The following is a 14,821-nucleotide window of genomic DNA, read 5'->3' on the forward strand; positions in this document are numbered from 1 at the left end:
CTTTGTTTGATTAACCAACTTAACATCTAATAAACACAATGATACATATATACATTATATTTCTAATTACATTGCATCGACTGAACCATCTAATCTGTTATGTCAGAGCAGTACCATATACTTTGTATCAAACTATACTTTGTAGAAGTGTTTGAATGAAAAGTTGAGATTATCAAAGCACCATTAAATCTTCAAATAATAAATATTGGGGCCAAAATAGAATTTCTTGAAACATTTGGGGGTTGTACTTAAATATCCAGGTTTTTAAAGTAGTGGGCCTAAAGTTTACATGTAGGCCCAAACTACGTTCCGAAGTCGGTTAGGGTTCTTAATGAGGATATCACCTGAAACTCCGAGTTTCTCCCTCCGCCTCCGCCTCCGCCATAGAACGCAGAACTGTGTGGTTCACCGTGGTCGTCGAACCCCTAGTTCCTCGATTCCGATACATTAAACATAGACGTATTACCGTCTCTTGTTCTCCTGGTAAGGTTCTCAAGTTGATTATCACCCTTACACTCGACTTGTCTCTGTTTCTAATCCAACGTTGTGTTTTTTTTTTTCTGCATTCTGTTATGAGAAATCTTAAACCTTGCTTACATTTCAGGTATTACGTCTGTCGAAGTCTCCATTTTCGGTCTGATTATTCTCTGACGATGGTATGTGTAGTTTCCCGACCGATTGTTTCTTTGGTTTCAAAAAGTCCACACGAAAATATTGACAGCTGTGGCATCTCCGTGACCTTTGATTACTTATGGAGATCCTAAAGTTGAGCTGGTTTTTGTTTGAATGCATAGGGAAATTTCTTTTTTATTTTAGTGTATCTTTCAGCAATTTCTTAAATTTGTGTGCAGGCTGCAAGAAATTATTCTCACTGATTTGATTAACGTTTTATTGAAATTTATGGAATAATTGTGTGCAGGCTGCAAGAGTTTTGGCAAGTTTGTTTGTGATGACCTCTGGAATCATAGCCAGGGCTTGTACTCAGGCATATCGTCAGGCGCTTGCAAGTATGTCTTTTTATTACAATGCTCTTGTTTTGTTTCTGGGCAAGAATGACTTTATCAAAGTTTCTGGGCAATAATGAATCTATCAAAGAATCGTTTTTTTTTTTTTTTGTGTTTGTTAAATAGTAAAGTGTAAGTTACTTTGCAAAATTGTTGATAAACATTGTTTGGAATGGTTACAGATGCATCTAAAACCGGGGTTGTGCATGAAGCAGCGCAGAAGATTAAGAGAGGGTTGATAATAAGTGAACCAGAAGCTAGACAGATTCTTGGTGTAACTGAGAAATCATCTTGGGACGAGGTTATTAAGGTTTGTCTTCACACTTTCACACCGAATAGCGGTTTATAGTTTCTACTGCTGATTGAAAAAGGACCCTTTTTTCTTATTAAGATTGTATGTTATGTTTGCAGAAATACGACACATTGTTCCAACGCAATGCGCAGAACGGAAGCTTTTATCTCCAATCAAAGGTCCATAGAGCTAAGGAATGCTTAGAGGCTGCATACCAGAAGAATTCAACAAGAAGCGTATGAATAAGCAATGAAACTTTAGGAGCAGATCAGGAACATATCTTTTGATACAAGTTTTAGTTTTAGACGACAAGTTTGAAATTGTGTGGAGATAGCCGCAAAAGTTGACATGAGACAAGGTCGGTGATGGCCGGAGGTGGCCAGTAACCGACTCACCGGCCGTTGATAAAGTCTTGATATTTTTGTTTAATAATATTGACATTTCTAGGTCTTAGGTAAACTCGTTGAATTCTAGTCTGTCGAGTTGAATTATCTGAAACTGAAAAATATGTCTATTTCATTTTAATTACCAAAATATATTGACCAACAAAATCGTCAATTAAGAAAAACATGTTCCTACTAGCCTAAAACAATTACACTACTATTTTAGTTAAATTCTTCTTCATAGCTGCATTGCACGACTTGATGATGAAGTATACAGTTCGGTGCGATATTCGTTTGCCAAAAAAAAATAAAGTCAAGAGATTCAAATACACTTTGTATTTTGTGGAATACTTAATATTTTTATCTGATAGTCAACTAAACTGATAGAGTTGCACTAGCTACTAAACCAAGTGGTGAAAAGACTTTGAAGTCCAAGTCCAAGACTCCCAAGTGGGTTTGAGATTGCTTAGCAAAGTTTGCGGCGGTGTCTATTATACGCTCCGAACGCGAATATTAGGGGTTTTGCCGTTTTGGATCATCGTACAAATTACACAACCTAATAAAAAATTAACGAGGAAGCCATTTTATATTTTAATTTTGAAGTTGGAGGTCTATCAAGTGCACATGTCGACGGCCGAATTTTGTGTTTCACATGCACACACTATCATTATTCATTAATGCTGATTTAGAATGACTTTTTAAAAGTCAACGTAATATTTGATATGAACATATGATCATTAGCATTGAGTTTAAGCTTGGTCAAACTCAAACGTTAACAGCGAGCGACACAGTTTTTTTTGTCTATGATATTCAATCGCACCATAATTGGCCCTTATGTTTGTATTTGTACATTAAAGTAGCTAATATTATGCACACGTAATATGTATAATTTATCGTGCGTTGAGGTTCGAATCGGTGAGATTATGTTGTCATGACCAAATAAATATATTGGAGGTAAGAAAAAAAACAAGAAAAAACGTTTCAGAAAAATCTTAACGGAGGACAAAAAATAACACTCATCAAAAACATTCAAAAAACAGCATATATCATTACTTCATCACAAGTAGCTTATCAAATCTCAAAAACCCGAATGAGGAGAGGAAGATGAATCCCCAAAGCGCCAAAATCTGGCATAATCTTGATCTTCATGTTGCCTAGAAGAGCCACCAGAAGACGAGGAAGCTGTAGCAGCAGTAGTAGTACTATGATCATGGGACATTGAATATCCACTACCACTACCATATCCACCGCCCAAATTAAAACTTAGCATATCATTACTACTCCCATCTTGATAATATTGATTATAGTTTGGTATATTTTGTGGCTCGATTTGTGGAATTTGGTTGGAGACATAATATGTAGAGTTACTTCCAAGCTGAACCCTCTCGGGAAAATTGAGTTTTGCTTTGCTTCCTTTGAACTTAAGAGCTGCTTCATCATAAGCTAAGGCTGCGGATTCAGCGGTTTCAAACGTCCCGAGCCACACTCGTGCCGCCTTTTGTGGATCTCGGATTTCAGCTGCCCACTTTCCCCATGGCCTTTGCCTTACACCTCTATAGTGTCTCCTCCTCAAGTTCCCTTAATTGAAATCACAAAAATTAAAATCAATAAAATTTTGGTGTAGTATGGTCATCATACATATATGCATAATTGCATAGTATGTAAAACTTAATTTGTATATGCTCATAGTGCATGTGTATATCATCACATATATTGGTGCTGACTAATTAAACCATACACATATACTACCAACAGAATCTCCATGTTAAAAATGACATTTGGTAATAGCATAATAACCGTTGTTTTTGGTAAATGAGTATTAATGAAACAAACATAGCATAATAACAACCGTCAATTTAAGTTTGAGATTTACTTCTGATATGAAATTTTCACACAATTTCTATATATCTTAACATAGTTTCAACCAAAAAAAGACGCAACATAGACATGCTCATGTATATTACCTTGGTCTTGATGAGTAGGAGCAACTTGTTGATTAGGGTCTTGTGGATTATACACAGAAGGATAATTATCAATAGAGCTCATGTTGTCATGAGAGTTGCTTCCGATTACTTGAGTCAAGGCCGAGACCATAACACGCATGTCGTGTTGAGATCGGGCGGAGAAGACCGGGAAAAGGTTCTCATCTTCTTCTTTTTCCTCAGATTCATCGCCTCCAAAAGGCCCCTTCCCATACATTCGAGGATCCACTCTTTTGCTAGATTTTCTATTAAAAAGAACCTTTTTTCTTTCCAAAAGATAAAAATCCGATATAGGATTTACTACAGTTTAGGGTTGGTCAGTTTTTCTTTATGTCATCTTTGAACATCAAGAACGAAGACGATAAGGAGAAGAAATTAGATTGAAGTAAATGAAGAAAGAGAGAGTAAAGTTTTTTTTTTTTTTTTGGGTTTTGCAAAATTCTGAGGCTTTTATAGAGAAGTCTTTCTACGTGTGAACATATGACCTAAATTAATATACGTTTTTAAGTTTTTTTTTCTTTCTTTTTTTGTCTTTGCATATTCTGTTGTTTTTGTGTGTTGGTTATTGTATTTTTAAAATATGTTTGTACGTACGATCAGTACGGATCAATGTTTTGGGGCCTTAAAATGAAGACATGTATTACATGAGAATGTTTGTTAAACTTTTCTTAATGAGGAAAGTGCATGTGTATTTAAATATCAAAAGAGGGGATATTTTATAAAGATTACTATAAAAATACTACACGAGATGGGAAAACGAAACATGCAAAAGTGAAAAGAATAATAAAGAAGAGGGGAAAATTGCGCATGCATGTTCATGTTTTGTTTAATCATTTATTTTTTGTGAAAAAGGTTTAACACATTCATGGAATCGAGGGAAAGATATAGAGTAATAGTGTTTTTCTTAAGTAATAATTTAAACTATATAAGCACTATCGTGTTCTTAATTAGATGTAAATGTAACATAAACCGACACATTGTTTTTTTCGTCAAAAATCGGCATCCTTCACCAAGAAGATAGCGATTAGAAATGTCTAGAATATAATAAACCGACACCCTTGTTGTGTCGAAAGTGAATTAAAAAAGAACATATGAGTTTGCGTACGTGAGAAGTGAACCTATTTTTTAAATGACTCGTGGACTAAAATTTGCAACACGAAAGAAGGTTTAAAACCTCTAAATCCAAGAACTGTGTACACACTCAAATTGATTTAAACAAAGTGATGATTATGATAAAATATATGCATGTATATATTAGAAAATGAGAATTCATAAGTAAATGAAGTTTTTTTGAAAGTCTCTTTGATTGTTTCCGAAGACATTATCGTAAAGATGTGGACTGTGGACACTCGATTAAAATTATATATTGTAGACATAGTAATTAGCACAGTATATAGTACTTAACTATTGTATGATTTGTATCGTATGATGAAACTGATTAAATGGATGTAGACATTGTTTAGATTGCTAGCTAGTGTAAGAGTTGTGTACACGTTTCTAGTTTCGAAAGGAGGTATTTAATTTTTACTCAGTGGAGCTATTGCCTATCTAAATTTGAATGTTTTTTTTTTTTTTTAATCTAAAAAGTTTGATATTTGAAAAAGTCTTGACCCAAAAAGTCAAGAGCTAACTATAAGTTGACAGGTAAAGAACTTATATGTACAAGTGTGTAAACAAGCTAAGTGGATATAATAATGTAAGACTTGTAAATGTAATCCACAGCCACTTTGACTTACTAGATCGATCATGTGTGTGTCTAGTGTGTACTGCGTTGGTGTTAGGTTCAACTACCATTTCCCTAACCGGCGGTACTTTATTTATGTTCATGAACAAATTTCCTTAAATTATAGGTTCACTGTTAAATGTGGTCTTCTTCACTTTCTCCACCCCCTCTAAATCTTAGATCACCATGTCATACCTAACCTAACTACTCCTTCCGTTTCACAAAGAGTGTCGTTTTAAGGTTTTAATCTCGTTTTACAAAGAGTGTCGTGTTGTGTTTTCAATTCAGTTTTTAAAGACTCATTCTCCTTTTTATCCTCATTATTTTAGCTTATTAATTAGAGAGAGGGTATTGTTTATTGTATTAATGAGGGGTAGAAATGAAATTTGTTTACTTTTCTTAATTTGTGTGAAAAATGATAGAATGACACTCTTTGTGAAACAGAAGCAATAATTTGACGGAAAATTTAATACCATGTGTTCACGTTTTTAACATTTTGATAAAATAATTTTATTTATATGTTACGATTTTTTAAAAACGATTTTAATGTATATGATACACATGTTTAAAATATAATTAACATCTATTAGAAAAATTAATCTACACATGTTTTTTTTTGGAAATTCTTTTGTTATTTGGTTTAAAAACGAATATACCGTTCTCTTACAAAATTGATATAACAGTGAAACAATATTTATCTGTAACTTGAATGTTATTTTTTTCTTCTGGACGTTCACTATTCTCTTGCAATAAAAGAAATTGAGCTGCACAAAACAGATATCTTCCAATTCCAAGTATTGAAGTAATATCAAAGACAAATGTTACATCAGTCTCTTCATTCGAAACTTTATACAGTACATCCCACATTCAGACAATTATTATAAAAAATGGAAAAAGCTTATGTAATCGCGTAATACGACAGCAATTTTTAACCGTCGTAATGGTCGACACACTTCATTTACACACGAGACGATATCATTCATGGAGGAATCGGCTTCATATTACGGATCCTCATATACGTCAAAAACTGCGAAGGCAATTCTGCTAGAAGCGCTTGAACCACTGAGATCTCTCCATCTGCACAACACAACACATTAATACCCACCAAACCAAGAACTAACGTTCTCATTCGTTTCCCTAAAGCTAAACTCAAGAATCAAACAAAACTCACGTTGGACATCTCGTAGTGCCACGAACTGAACAATATCTCGTGAAGCCAATCGCCCGCTGGAGCTCTCCAATCTTTCTCCTCTATCTGCGTCTAGTATCTAAAAACCCCCACCAAAACAAAAATGTACAGGTTACACAAGATCATATGTAGTTGTACGAATCTTAAATGTCTTTCTTTTGTTACCTCCATCTCTTTAAAATCAGCTCCTCCAACTCCTACAATGAGGATTGATAACGGTAAATCCGATGCACTGACTAATGCGTCTTTTGTTTCTTGAAGATCTGTTATAACACCATCCTGAAACAAGAGATTGTAGTTTGTATATTAACAATGTTTGATTTGTTATTTTATGCGATGTTGCCTTTCTTATTATTATAAATATACTCACTGTTATGATCAGTAAGACGTAATATTTCCGTGAACCTTGAGCTAGAGATGCGCTGGCGATCATTGCAGCAGAGTTGATCACTGGACCAAAAAGGGTAGGCCCTGCAAGAGAGACGTTGAAGAGGGCACTGGTGTATGAAGTCATGATACCTTGAATCCCATCCACCTGTGGGAGAGAAAAAAAAATATATATACTTACGATGTGTCGATCCAAAAACATCAAAATTTTAGTTTTAAAGGTCTGCGGGTCGTGTTTGTTTACCTCAGAGTATGAATTGCTTCCATTTAGGTTAAAGCAATGTGAAACTGGAGCGTCGATTGGACGAGCTCCAAATCCCCAGGCAGGAAAACGTTTGTCTGAGTCATAAAACTGCAACACTTCTCCAACATCCACTATTGCCTGAGTTAAAAGAAGAGATCATGATGGTTTGTTTAGTCACAGTCGCTGCTAAATATAAGAACGTGGAATTACACTGAGTCCTCACTCTCTGGTAGGCATTTAGTCGTCCTGAAGGATCGATGTAGTGCAAAGAATCAGGGAGGCGGGGATTTCCATTTGAAGCTGAAGGACAATAGAAATGTAGAAATGTTTAGATTAAATTCTTTGTGCATGATGTATAGGTAACAACAACATTACATATATAATCGAAAGTTTTTAGAATTTCCAACAGTGGTGCAATACATACCTGTGAAATCGATTGCTACCATGAAATTTAATTCAAACCCAGATGCCAAGTACTCTAGGAATGTGTGCTGGACAGTCTCGGTAAACTTGTCCACAAAAAGCTGGCTCTTTAACACCTAAAATGACCATAAATGGTATAAGAACGCTCATATGAAAAATGCATGAAAATGTTAGGAGACCTTTTCGTATCGGTTATACCTTGTTTTGTCCAGCACCAGTAGGCAAAGATAAATTGAATCCTTGGCCAGCCAAATGAAGTTTTTCTAAGTCAGAAAGTGATTTCTGAACTTTCCTGGCCACCCAAAATAAATGAATAATTATGTCAGCTTACAGCTTAAGTCACTCCAAAAATGAGATGGACAGAGCTCTAAGATTTTCGTTACCCGATCAAACTGTGTTTGCCATTGGAGTTAAAGTCTGAGCATTCTATTAACAGTGGACTGTTCTGCATGATTGTAGATTTTTCTAAGAATCAACATGCATTTCGAGAGAAACAGACTTTCAATTCATTCAGTTACATATTATTGGAAGCTCACATATACGAAATCTCCCGTACCTTACTTCCCACTTGTTGAACACTAAGAAAGACTGGTTTCCAAATAGGGTTATGATCATTTTTCCGAACTTCAGTTTTAGACACGGGAATTGGAGTTCCATGCTCTACAATCTTTGATACCACCAAAAAGGGGTCCTAAAGAAGAGCCACAACAACAAAAAAACGTGTTATATTTATGTCAGAACTAGAATTTTGGTAAAATGGTAAAGAGGATAAATAACAAAACTTACACTTTTTGAGAAAAGATCCTTAGATTCCAAACTCGAACATCTAAATACTATCTCTGTTGAAATCTTAGAAGCAAGGGACTCCTCAGCATGGATGATAAGCTTTCCGTGGTGAGGCTGAGCCTGTGGAGCAAAGCCTTCTTTGCGCTTGAGTTCTAATGTGCTCGTCCTAGTTGATTTTGTGATTATCTGCGTGGTTGAAAAGTAAAATATAAAGCCATTCTCTATCTCTCTCTCTGCTAGGCAATAAAATCAATTTCTACTCTGCCTCTCAGAGAACCAGCAAAAACAAGTGCACATATATTGTATGTAATGCCAAAAAAGATACCTCAGACAATGCACATGTTGCCTCACCGAGAAACTGCTGTTCGTCAAGCTTAAGCATCTGAAAAGTCAATCTTCAGTAGTAAGTACACTACATATTACACGTTTTACAAAAGTAGGCAGTGCATGACAACTATTCAACCATTCTTTTTCCTGAATCAAGCTGGAACAGTGCATGTTGAGCCACAAGCATATGGGTATTGACATTTGGATAAAAGTGACCATCAGATAAAATGAAAATGCAGGCAGTCTATTAGCAATTACCTCCTCTCTTGAATTTTGAAATTTGGTGTCAACATCATACACACGAAACCTGAGTATAAAACAACCAAAACAAAGAGTCATATACATTTCAGGTAAAGGTTCATCTCTTTCCTTAAGTCGCATAAAAGATTTAGAAACTTACACCAACGTCTGCACAGTCTCAAAATGATAAGCGACTGTAAATTTCTTAATCCATTTCGGAGCTAAAGAGTTCAAAACAACTTCGCTGCGGAAAACTTCTGAAAGTGTTGCATCTTTTTCCTTTTGATATACAACAACCATAGGATCACTCTGCGGAAAAAAAAAAAGATCGTCATTAACAAGAGGATATCAAATGACTAGCTATGAACAATTTTGAATAACAACAAACCTTGGAGAGCACGTCCCTGTCTCGTAAATTCGAAGCTGAAAACGATAGCTGCGAAAACAAAACATAAACACTCAGAAACAGCTCGCGGACGACGAAATTAACGAAAGAGAAATGATGGAGACGGAACCTCGATCTGAGAGAAGAGTCCGTTGAAACCTTTCGACTTGAGATAGTAATCAACGGCGTCGTTAGTCGCGCCGAGAGCGGCGGAGGAAGCAGTTCCACCAACGCCGGCTGTAGCACCAGCACCGGAAGAGACATCGGAGCAGCAATTCCCCATAGATAATTCTCTTTGATTTCCCAAAAAGTAAAACTGTGGATTCAAAAGCAGCACCTGGATCGAACAACACAGACAAACATTTTTTTGAGGAATTTCGGAAGAAGATTCAGAAAAAAAAAAACGATAATCTGGAAGAGCAGTAAATGGGACCCACTTGTCTAAGTCGACCTTTTCTTTTTTTTTTTTAATTGACTCGCTCTTGTTCCCTTTTTATACTAGTTGTTTTGTTCACATTTAATTAAAACAACGATTTTTTTACATGAAATATCCAAGAGATGTTATGCTATTTTCTGGGAAATTCCCTTTTTGTATTATTATTAGCTTTAGTAAACGACGTGTTGGTCAACTGGATTTTCTATGTACAACAGAGATTAATCTCAGTCCAAAAATTATTAATTTAATTCGAGCAATTAGCTTCTATGACATCATATAATCTTCCAGCTTAGCATTAGAATATTGTTATCGATTATTATAATTGTTTATCTCAATCCGTCACATATTGTCTGTAATAATTTATGACAATCAGTTTTGTCTTAATAATTTTGCTCAATAATTTTATTTGCAATGCACTAGTAGTAGTAGTATCTATAATTCTTTTTCCCAACTGGATCTGTGATACTTTTGGCGAAGAATTGTAATAGATATTTTTTTTATTCACATGAAATTTGAGAAATTTTCAGACGAGTACAAGTTGTTGCTATGGGCACATAAAGTGAGCAATAGGAAATAGTGAGGCACTTTCACGTAAGAACATTTACACATACATAATTATTAGTTTATTACCATGGAGACCATACTTTATTTATCTTTAACACACAAGTCGTAAGGTTCACACAACTCAGAAATGATGTAGACAAATCCCACAGATTATATCAGAAAATAATGATAGATGGGGAATATAACTTTCAAAAAGTGGTTAAGATATATGTTTAGAAATTATTGACATATATTATAGACATTTAGCGAAAAAAGCCAACGTTATATCAAGACAAGTCAGAAAGGTGGATCTGATTATGTTTTTTTCCCAATTTCAGTTTTTTTCTTTTTGATGAACTGTGACTCAACAACCACAACCCACAAAGCTGTAAACAGACGGGACCATTGACCCAAAAAAAAGATACCAGAGGGCAGGACCAGAGACTAAGTAGCAAACAAAGGTACTATACAATTGGTGGAAAGAGTGAGAGAGGTGTGTTTTAAAATCTTTTTAAAAAATGGAGAAAAAGGAATAGGAAAAAAAAGCTTTTTTTGAAAGAATATGTGAATTTCAGTGCAAGTTCTCAAACATATATAGTGGGAGACTTAGGACCCCAAGAGAAAACTCAAAACCAAAGCAAAGTCTTTTTTTTTTTTTTCCTACCAATACATAGGGCTTAGGGTTTAGGCCAATTAATCTTGGTCCCTATGTTGCATTTGAGAGAGTGGTTTTGTCGAATCGTGTGTTTAAGGTGAAGCTTTCACCTTTGAAGGTAGTATTCGTAATAGCAAATCCCAAGTATTAAACATGAACATACTACAAGAAATGTTTTAGGATAAGTAATGATAACAGAGTTATAATATGTATTATTAAGTTTAAATCCCAATCAGAATTGCATTTCAGATTGCACTCCTGAAGCGGGACTTAGAGAAATTTTGATGTTTTGAGGAATTTCCTCATGAATATGATCAAACCATAACGTAGAACTTTTAAACTTACAGTAAACGGAGCTGGAGACTCTAGCCTTTATGTCCTTGACCTTATTGTCCAGTGAGCGCATCAGTTTGAGTCCATGCTTTTCCCCACCACACACAAGTTGCTCAGATCCTGCAATGCCAATGCAAAGAGGTTTTCATCAAACTGTTTCTCAACTGAACCGAAACAATGCTCCTCAATTGAGTTTGAAAATTCTTTATGTACACTAGAGTTAACAGAGTCCTCTTTGGCATACCAGATTAGTAACACTTTGCTTTCACGTTTCAAGATGTTTGATAATAGGTTGTGGTTGCATCTGCTGTGTGAGGGTAATAAGACTGATTCACCACATTCCAGTCTCCTGTTGCAGAATATGCCTGGTTTGCAGCATTCCAATCAGCAGTCCCAGGAGTCCCTGGTACAGAACCTTGCGTTACACCTTGTTGACTGTATACAACAGTTTGAGCATGGTATTGCGGCATGTAACCAACAGCTTGAGCATGTGGTTGCATTGTGTATTCAACAGCTTGAGCATGTGGTTGTGTTGTGTATTGAGCGTGCGCGGTCGCTGCAGAAGGAGGTTGCTGAGCGTGCGCGGTCGCTGCAGCATGGGATTGCTGAGCGTGCGCAGTCGCTGCAGCATGGGATTGCTGAGCGTGCGCAGTCGCTGCAGAATGGGGTTGCTGAGAATACCCGGCTGTGGCAGCATGGGGTTGCTGAGAGTACCCGGTCGCTGCAGCATAGGGTTGCTGAGAGTACCCGGTTGCTGCAGCATAGGGTTGCTGGGAGTACCCGGTTGCTGCAGCATAGGGTACCTGGGAGTACCCGGTTGCTGCAGCATAGGGTACCTGGGAGTACCCGGTTGCTGCAGCATGAGGTTGCTGAGAGTACCCGGTTGCTGCAGCATGGGGTTGCTGAGCGTACCCAATTTCATGGGGTTTTTGAATATATCCGGTTCCACCAGCATAGAGTTGAGTAGTATGCCCCATAGCTGCATAATATTGCTGTTGTGAGTAACTATCTGTTCCAGCATATGATTGTGTACTTTCTTCCACATTCCCAGGCTGTGAATTCGTGCTATAATTACCCGCTACAGTTTGAGGTTGGTGTGTGTAACCAATTGCTCCAGCAGGTGGTTGTGAAGCTTCACCATGTGCCGGTGTAGGATAGCCAGCTGTCTTGGTATGAGATTGAGCAACACTAACTGCCTGCATATCTGGTTGGATGGACACTGTAGTATATGAAACTGTAGATGCTTCTGGATGATTGTAAGTCCCAGAAGGGATCTCATGCTGCTCACTAGCTTCCCCTTCTTTTTGTGATGCTGAAGTATAGAACTCACTTCTATACACACTCCCATTAGCTGCAGAAGCAGAAGGATGCTCATTCGCAGATAATGTCGAAGGGTAATATTTATTATCGGAATAAGGTGAAGCAAACTGGTCCTTCTCTGATGGTGTTGCCGGATAATATTCATTTTCTGAGGCCAAGCGATCTGAGGCAGATCCATATCTGTCATAGCAAAAAAACCAAGCCCTATGATTACACATTCACATATAAGTAACTGCAAAGCCAGAAAATAGGAACAATGTAAACATTTGCAGAGTGGAGGAATCTAGTAGAGTTCTCAGGTTTAGCTATGCTTTTAAACATCTGACGGCTACAAATATCATGTCTTCAATGAGCTATGATCGACATATTTGGGGGAAGATAAGAGTTCAAGTTGGAACTGAAAAAGGATGCTAAATCAATTAAGATACTGATTAAGGAATACCATAAAAACCTACAACCAAAGTTACCTCCGAATATTAGATAAAATGGTTAGGTATTTGAGTTGTGGGTCCTGTATAGATGACCGCGGAGGTTCTGACCGAGGAGGATCTGACCGAGACGGGTCTCCGAGCAACCGTTGCTGCCGAGCTTCTGTAGGATAATAAGGCTGATTCAAATTTGACAGACTTTCTCTAGGTGGGGTTGTGTAGTCGTCTTGTCTAGAGCAACTATGTTGGAGCAGAGATGTGCGGGGAACAGACTGATGGGCCATAAGAGAGCTAAGTCGTGGTTCTGCATGACGAGCAGACAGAGGATCTAAAACCGATGAAGCATTTCTAACTTGTGTAGCCGCTATGAACCTTTCCTCAAAAGATAGAGTCCTAGGTGCTGAAGCTCTGTAAGCCAACCTATTAGGCAACAAATCGAGTTCTGGAGCAGTAAATGGACGAAACAATGATAACAGAGACATAACCTGCAATCCATGAACAATTTTGTTTAGCATATCGTAAATTACACTTGAAAGCCAAGCAGGTAAGCCTGGAACTTTAAAAGCTGTGTTGTAAATAGCAAGAAAAAGTGTATTACTTGGTGAGGAGAAAGTTCTTGCTTAAATTTGGAACCTTTGTAATTTTCATAGATAGCAGACTTAAAAATGTTTTCTGGCAAGGGAAGACAGTTCATGACAATTCTAAATCCAACCTGCCAAAATCAAGTAAGATAAAAGAGAAAAGAACAATCTTCAGTTGAGGATTTATCCAGTGCCATACAAACAAAATCATCTGTAGTTCACAGGATTACCTGAGCTGGATATTTCTTATCAAAAGCTTCAGGTTCTATATCCAACCTGCCACCACCAGTAGCTTCATACACACCATAAAGAAGTCTCTTCTCAAAGTCATAGAGGAAAAGCTTCATGCCTGGTTTTATACTCTCAACAACGTCTTTTCTTCCTCTTGGAATCCCGAAAACGCGGTAGCGGTAGCAATCGGTTTTGGTTCTCCCATTACACATAAAGATATAACCAGGTAGGTTCTCCTGATGATCCTGTATCGTTTCTATCCCTTTTTCTAATCCAACGGCGGAGTTTCCATAAGCAGCCACAAGACTTCTATTATAAACCGGAGAAGCAAAGTATTGGGAGGCGGTAACATGTGCATAAGCATTAGTTTGTTCACCGTCAGAGAACTCCATCTCTGTCTCCATCGCTTCACTGTATTTTGGTCACAAGTAAACCTAAAGCTATTGAAATTTAAGTCTGAGGTACAGAAACAAATGTGGGATCAAGAAATAATAATAAATACCTCGCACGATTAGGGTTTCGAGAATCTGCTGTAAAAAAAGCATGAAATTCAGAGAAAATCAAAGAGAGATAGGAAAATGAGGCAAGAAGAGCAAGAACAAATCTTACTTACCGGATTTTGAAACCCTAGGACAGAAATCGACAATCAGGACGATTAAATTCGAGAGTAATTTCTTCAGATCAGCTCATTAATAGGTTTGATTTTGTCCAGATAATTTCAACATGCGAATCTGAACAGAAGAAGTTGGATTCTTCTTCTTTTGTTCATGAAAGTCGGGAGAAGAAGATGACTTTCAGAGAAGGAAGCTTATTAATTAAGCTCACGTGACAGACATGGAAGGAAAAAATATTAAAATGGGCCAATAACCATCTAATGGGCCAATAACCATCTAATGGGCCTTATGAATTAATACCGGGCGCTATATAAT

The 14,821-nt window shown here is 37.0% G+C and overlaps 4 protein-coding genes across 8 annotated transcripts; 1 reads left to right on the forward strand and 3 right to left on the reverse strand.

Annotated features, from left to right (window-relative positions):
* The first annotated feature begins 108 nt into the window (after positions 1-108).
* LOC9300835 (mitochondrial import inner membrane translocase subunit PAM16 like 1) lies at positions 109-1,821 on the forward strand. Its single transcript, XM_002864713.2, has 5 exons — positions 109-483; positions 605-656; positions 920-1,007; positions 1,187-1,314; positions 1,416-1,821. The coding sequence occupies exons 2-5, from the start codon at positions 654-656 to the stop codon at positions 1,536-1,538; spliced, it is 342 nt and encodes a 113-aa protein (XP_002864759.1). The 5' UTR covers positions 109-483; positions 605-653; the 3' UTR covers positions 1,539-1,821.
* An 819-nt stretch (positions 1,822-2,640) lies between these two features.
* On the reverse strand, positions 2,641-4,652 carry LOC9300836 (ethylene-responsive transcription factor ERF114). The gene is made up of 2 exons (XM_002866413.2): positions 3,644-4,652; positions 2,641-3,257 (listed from the first exon to the last, which is right to left on the reverse strand). The coding sequence occupies exons 1-2, from the start codon at positions 3,876-3,878 to the stop codon at positions 2,758-2,760; spliced, it is 735 nt and encodes a 244-aa protein (XP_002866459.1). The 5' UTR covers positions 3,879-4,652; the 3' UTR covers positions 2,641-2,757.
* Positions 4,653-6,143: 1,491 nt separating this feature from the next.
* LOC9302532 (protein BONZAI 1) lies at positions 6,144-11,433 on the reverse strand. Of its 2 annotated transcripts, none has more exons than XM_021028069.1 (17): positions 11,345-11,433; positions 9,496-9,702; positions 9,369-9,416; positions 9,141-9,289; positions 8,999-9,047; positions 8,739-8,795; positions 8,414-8,599; positions 8,184-8,318; positions 8,011-8,072; positions 7,826-7,919; positions 7,629-7,743; positions 7,428-7,504; positions 7,205-7,342; positions 6,944-7,108; positions 6,739-6,852; positions 6,556-6,652; positions 6,144-6,461 (listed from the first exon to the last, which is right to left on the reverse strand). In XM_021028069.1, the coding sequence occupies exons 2-17, from the start codon at positions 9,646-9,648 to the stop codon at positions 6,364-6,366; spliced, it is 1,737 nt and encodes a 578-aa protein (XP_020883728.1). In that variant the 5' UTR covers positions 9,649-9,702; positions 11,345-11,433; the 3' UTR covers positions 6,144-6,363. The 2 variants fall into 2 exon arrangements, with proteins under 2 accessions (XP_020883728.1, XP_020883725.1); XM_021028066.1 differs by lacking the exon at positions 11,345-11,433 and adding an exon at positions 9,803-9,867.
* On the reverse strand, positions 11,128-14,691 carry LOC9302533. Of its 4 annotated transcripts, none has more exons than XM_021028058.1 (7): positions 14,506-14,691; positions 14,395-14,419; positions 13,892-14,326; positions 13,679-13,792; positions 13,120-13,565; positions 11,577-12,832; positions 11,128-11,452 (listed from the first exon to the last, which is right to left on the reverse strand). In XM_021028058.1, exons 3-6 carry the CDS (start codon positions 14,294-14,296, stop codon positions 11,605-11,607), a joined length of 2,193 nt encoding a protein of 730 aa, XP_020883717.1. In that variant the 5' UTR covers positions 14,297-14,326; positions 14,395-14,419; positions 14,506-14,691; the 3' UTR covers positions 11,128-11,452; positions 11,577-11,604. The 4 variants fall into 4 exon arrangements, with proteins under 4 accessions (XP_020883717.1, XP_020883710.1, XP_020883706.1 ...); XM_021028051.1 differs by having other exon boundaries at positions 14,395-14,422; XM_021028047.1 differs by having other exon boundaries at positions 13,892-14,303; positions 14,506-14,690.
* Between the last annotated feature and the right edge of the window lie 130 nt (positions 14,692-14,821).

This window comes from Arabidopsis lyrata, assembly GCF_000004255.2.
Source record: "Arabidopsis lyrata subsp. lyrata unplaced genomic scaffold ARALYscaffold_8, whole genome shotgun sequence".
NCBI classification, from domain to species: Eukaryota; Viridiplantae; Streptophyta; class Magnoliopsida; order Brassicales; family Brassicaceae; genus Arabidopsis; species Arabidopsis lyrata.